Source organism: Pinus tabuliformis, chromosome 6 (genome assembly GCF_031772625.1).
Source record: "Pinus tabuliformis cultivar Carrire ecotype Pingquan chromosome 6, CPIR1, whole genome shotgun sequence".
Classification (NCBI taxonomy): Eukaryota; Viridiplantae; Streptophyta; class Pinopsida; order Pinales; family Pinaceae; genus Pinus; species Pinus tabuliformis.
In genome coordinates this window covers 902326825-902332626 of record NC_142292.1, presented here as the reverse complement: position 1 = coordinate 902332626, position 5802 = coordinate 902326825, and the positions used below count along the sequence as shown (strand labels likewise).

The 5802-nt window shown below is 33.5% G+C and overlaps 1 protein-coding gene across 1 annotated transcript; it reads left to right on the top strand.

The window, feature by feature from the left end:
* Window positions 1-4365: 4365 nt before the first annotated feature.
* On the top strand, window positions 4366-5157 carry LOC149261840 (LEAF RUST 10 DISEASE-RESISTANCE LOCUS RECEPTOR-LIKE PROTEIN KINASE-like 1.5). The gene has a single exon (XM_089371411.1). It carries the CDS (start codon window positions 4366-4368, stop codon window positions 5155-5157), a length of 792 nt encoding a protein of 263 aa, XP_089227537.1.
* Window positions 5158-5802: the final 645 nt, after the last annotated feature.

The window sequence follows — 5802 nt, the reverse complement described above, 5'->3', positions numbered from 1 at the left end:
ATGCACACTCAGGGCCTCATCAAGACCTCACTTAGGCCATCATTTGAACCTCTCCCATGCATTATTAGGGGCATAGGTGGCCACTTTTATTTCACTACTAGATATTCTATTTTTTATCATTCTTGTACTTTTAGTAAGTCCATTTTTAGAAAGGGGTTCCACCTAGGATGTCATGTGATAGTGATTTGGAAATGACGAGGTAGTGAAATGGCTCTTTCATATCCATAAATATGAATTTCATATTCTCTAATATTCTCAATCACCAATGTGCATTCCCTTTCTCGTTTTGGGAGACTATCTTATCCACAACCCTATCCACTCACCTATCAACCTTATCCTTTGACTTTTAGTCCTATTTTTGGATGTTTGTTGCTATTTTTGAGGTAGGAATTGTATGAGGGAGTATACACTTCAATGCTACCTTATTTTTCAATCCACATGTATTTATTTAACCATATTTTATACTCTCGCTCTATTTTTCATTGATTTCCTCTCAAGGAGTATTATTTAAGTGTATTCATGCTACGCAATAATACAAAAAATACTTTATGAGTAACTTGAATTGGTCTCTTGAGCTACATAGACTTTTCAATGCAATTTCAATCTCTATTCATTCTTATTATGTAATTTCAAGTGTAGATCATATGCTTGCACTTAAAATCCAACATGAATTGCTGAGCATTCCCTTTCACCATGAGAATTGATGCCACATATCTCCCACTGTAACAAGATTTTCCATGGGCCTAAGCCATAACCCTTAGCCACAAAGGCATCCCCTTGAAGCCAAACCACTTTTGTACCAAATGTTGGTTTTAACTCTGTATAGCTAATTACTATAGAAATATTCTTAATAACAAAGAAAAAAATATGCATGGCACAAACACAAATTTAAACATAGATTTTACCCTAGAAAACCAAATTGGAAAAACCAAAAATATTTTTCAGTATGATATATCTTATAATTTTACAATACAATATGTATATCATGTGGCATCTATAAACCCTCAATCCACTTACCCTAGATTAAAATACAACCATAGTTATTTAATTAAAATTATAAAACCATGGGTTAAACCACCATGTTCCACAAAATCACAAAAACTGAAAACCATGTCTTGAAAAGTACCAAAAATTATGCAAAAACTGACCAAATTTTTATTTTGGGGGGATCCACCCCATCGCTCGACCCAGAGAATATGAATCACCTATGGGGATAATTGTGCAAAGAATATAACACATACACAACATTGTGGAGATGAACTCAATAAATGAGGCTTGTAATGTAGGCCTAAAGGTTAAAGGTATGTTGTTAAGAGGAAAGAGGAATATGAAAGAAGGGTGGATAAAGTTAAAGAACAATTATATAAAACACAAAATCTGTTGAGAGTAACATTGGGAAATAAAATCAGCAGAGAAATGCACTTAAGAGAATGTGGATGAAGCCAAGTATGAAGAGGAAAAACATGTGATTGACTGCATTTAAAGGACATGAATGAGCATATTGCATCAAGATATGTGTGGGGAAGTTGCATCCAAGTGGAGTGGAAAAGGAAGTACCATCATATAAGGTTCTCATGGGAATTTTTACATCCCATAATGTATTTTTTTGTTGATCTTTATGTAGCCACATTAGTGTAAAATAATGTGGATGTTGTAAAATATGACCATGGAAAGGAAATGTTCTTGGAAAACAACAATCATGAAGAAGTCGAATGTTTCCATTGAAAGGATTAGATAGTTGTTGTACATAGTTTGGGTGCAAATGTGTGTTATAATAAATGTGAAAGATTTTATGTTTTAAGGATGGTGGCGAGGAAGATTGTGACTATACAATAATAAATTGTTCAATGAATGATCAAAATGCCTAAAGAAGAATATGTATGTCATAGGAATGTATAATTAGTGAGGAAATTATGACATATATGCATGAAAAAACGAGATGTTGTTACCAACAATGAATGAGGAAAGTGTTGAAGTCTTTCAACACTTTCAAGAGGATTATATTAGTAAATATGGTAGCCAAGAGATTGTAGTAGAGAATAATTGTGTACAACTTGTATAACAATCATTGAAGATAGTACAAGAAGGCATAGAGAATATTAAGCATGTTTTAAAACAAATTGTAGAAACAATGATGAGATTCAATGACTATGAGTCGCATAGAGGGACATGAATATTATTGCAATAATGAGGAACTTAATAAGAAATAGGAAGAACCCATGTGGGATGTGTAGAATACTAAATGGTTCCAAGTTTGGAGTGTAAGGAAGAAGAAAATAAAGAAGAGGTTCAATAGTGAGTGTTGTCAAATTTTTTTAACCTCGTAAGAAGGATATTGTTGTATTTTTGTATTAGGGGAGTTTAATGCATGGGAATCCCTAGTGTATGGGTCATCCCACATCACTCAGAAATATTTTGATTCAATCGTTCATTTGTGGAATTCCAAAATTAGTTATTAGTATTTTAAAAAGGGAAAAGGAACCACAACACAAATACCCAAGCATAAATTTAGCCCAATGTTGGTGATGTTGTCGACCCACTTAGCATGATCAACTATGATCAGCAAGTGATGATGTATACCCATTGGACATGTTTATATTTTATTAGTTGATTTCTAGGAGCTATAAGCTAGCGTATAAAAGGAGTATTTAAAATCATTTGTGAGTAGCTTTGACTAGCTCAAGAATGGGTAGAGTGAGGTAGCTCAGGGGATGAAGGTGATCCAAATAGAAGAGAAATGGATTGCAATGGGGGCCTCTAAAATAGAGAGTCAGATATCCCAATAAAGGATATCGCATGTTTAAGGGTACCTTAGAGTTTGAGAAGCTCTTTGGGAATGTGGGTTTAGTCACGAAGATGAATGCTGAATTAAAAGAAGATTAGATATCAAAAGGTTCTAGAGTATGAAGACCATGATAATAGATCTAATAAATTCATGCTAATATACCACATTGTTTTTGTTTGATTTTTGGTTTGCTTAGTTTAGTTTAAATAATTAAACATTATGATAGTTATGTTTCCTAATTTTTGTAGTTTCAATAATGATGTTGATAGGCATGGTGTATTTTGAATAAGACTTCTAGAATTTCCATTCTATAAAAAATAAAAACATATGGATGGTCTAGATTTAATACTTGCTCATAATATTCTTTATGGTATGCACAATCCAATAGATGAAATCAAAGGTTCCCAAGTCTTTTTTTTATTTCCTACTTCCACTCTTGTCCTTGCACATAAATATTTTTATTGTTATAGGTGTTCATCAACCATTTAATTTATATAGCTATGTTAATTTATTGTTATACATTTAAAGATAAACAACATAGAGCTACATTAATCATATTCATTTAATTATATACGAACAATCTCACTCTAACACTAACACTGGATATTCAAATTGGCAATAATATTTCACGTTAAAACTTTTCTTATTTTAATTATCTAAATAATTATTTATGTTTTTTCAATTAAAAAATATCCGTTACTTAATCTATAAATTTTGACTCTCGTCCTTTCAAATTATTATAATAATAAATGATAAATATTATTTTATTTATGAAACATAATAATAAAAAAAAAAAAAAAAAAAATTAAATAACAAACAATTTGATGGTTAATAGCATATATTTTGTATACTCATAAAAGAAATCCTCGCAAATGAGGTTGAAATGTCACATAAAAAGAAATTGGGACGGGGATATAAGTCACAAAAATAGCATGGAGCGAAAGGGGCCACTTGTGCTCATCCTGTGGGTTTATGGATTGACCATAGAGTCACGAAATCAATGACCCTGCTATTAAATTTTGAATTCAAACAATGGAAGTTGGTGGAAAGCCTCCAATCGTGGTCTCCTCAACTTTCATTGCTGACCAGTGACTCGGAAATATGAATGTGATTGAGATGAATGTTTATCTTCGTAGAAACGGGTGAGATGGAACAATAATACACGCCTTCTGTGTGAGAGGGTTTCCGGCAAAACCTTCGCGGTAAATGGAACGAACATCATCGTTTTCTCAAGTCAAGGGTAATCGCATTTCTTCATTGCCATTTAAATATCCAATGGCTTGGATTTCATCCATGACCAGTCAGTTTTTAGCAGAGTTTTATAATTTTCCCACAAATAGCTGCCCATTTAAATTGCAGAATGGTCCGCAATTTATAGGTTGAAATTGGGATCTTTTGTTGGCTATGGAATTTGGTTGATATATAATTTGCAGTCCCCATTGATGTAAATGTCCAGAATTGGCTTGGGTCATAAAATTCTTCTCATTCACGACCTCCTTTGAGGTTTTTTATGATCACTGAACACCAGTTCAAGCAGAATTATTTGTGATACAGGACTAATGTTACATCAAAACCCTAAAATGCCAGCATTAGCTTTAGCTGTATTTGCAGCCATGTTTGCATTTGCCACGTCAGACATGGCAAGAAATACAACAGAGCGCTGTAGGGTTTTGTGCGGTAACCAGACCATCAAATACCCTTTTGGCTTGCAAGAAGGTTGTGGTCGCCCCGAGTTCCAACTGAGATGCAACGACAATATGAATAGTACTGAGCTGAGATTCAACTCCAAGATCTTCTCAGTGAATGGGCTGGACTACAGCAACAAAAAAATAATTGTGAGAGACAGCCAGATGTCTGATTGCAGCGGGCTGAAGCAAGAAGACCCGGGTTTCCGCTTAGATTGGTCAGGGACCAGTTATACAATGACTGAAAGCACTGTGTTGCTGCTCAATTGCTTGGCGTTTGAAAGAGAGATGGAGGTCAATCCGCTGAATAGCGAGTATAATTGTAAAAGCCCAGCGTGTGTGGCCTTCATAACTTCGTGCCTGGATGGGCCGATCCCCTGCTGTGAGTTGACATCCCCTGCGAATTTGGATCTGCAGCCCTTGCAGTGCCAGTCTTATACCAGTGCTTACAGCCCCGGGAAGCCTATGTTCGATGCAGCCAAGTGGTCTTATGGGCTGGTTTTGGAGTGGGATTATCCCATGAATGATTCCCGTGCCTGTAGAGATTGTGAAAGCAGCAATGGAGTTTGTGGGTATAACGTTTCCGGCGTTCAGACCAGCTTTGTCTGCATCTGCCAATACGGGAATACCTCTGATCGATGCCCAGGTGAGGTTGTGAATAATGCATTGAATTCTAAATTACGGTGAATTATTTCTGCACATTTCCGTATGATGAGTTGTTTTAATTGATTTTTTAAAGTTTTTTGGGTGGATTTTTCCAGTCTAATTTTTCTAAAATTAGAATTCATTAAAATCACAAGTTTGCTGAATAATTTCTACACAATAAAAGTGCCCAAAAAAATTTTCCCAACCTAAATCTCTATATACACTCAAAAACAACTCAACTCCTATTATAAAATATTTTTTTCCAATAAAAAACTTGTAAGATTGGTCAATATTATTCACCAGCTCTGGCCCATCTAATGTAGTATAGTAACCATATGTGTAATGTAGTAAAAAAATGAAATATTTAAGGTTTTATCATTACAAAAATTATATTGGTAGTTTTGATGTTATTTCAAATATTCCATGGGAGTTATAATATAATTATTTATTTATTGGTTTTAATTCGATTAAATTATTTTATTATGGTTTTGTTTAAATATGTTATGTTTTAGTTTTTGGTTTGCTAATTTTTTTTTATTTTTAATTTTTATTGTTTAAAATAGGTTTTTAGTATTTAAAAAAAAAAAAAAAATTAGGGTATTTGGATTGGGAAGAATTTAGAATTCAGATTTGTGATTCTAAAAATGAGAATCTAAACAAATTAGACTAGATAACTTAATGTTTTTA

Excerpts from the sequence above, each read along its gene's own strand:
- LOC149261840 (XM_089371411.1), top strand. The coding sequence starts at position 4,366 with ATGCCAGCATTAGCTTTAGCTGTATTTGCAGCCATGTTTGCATTTGCC.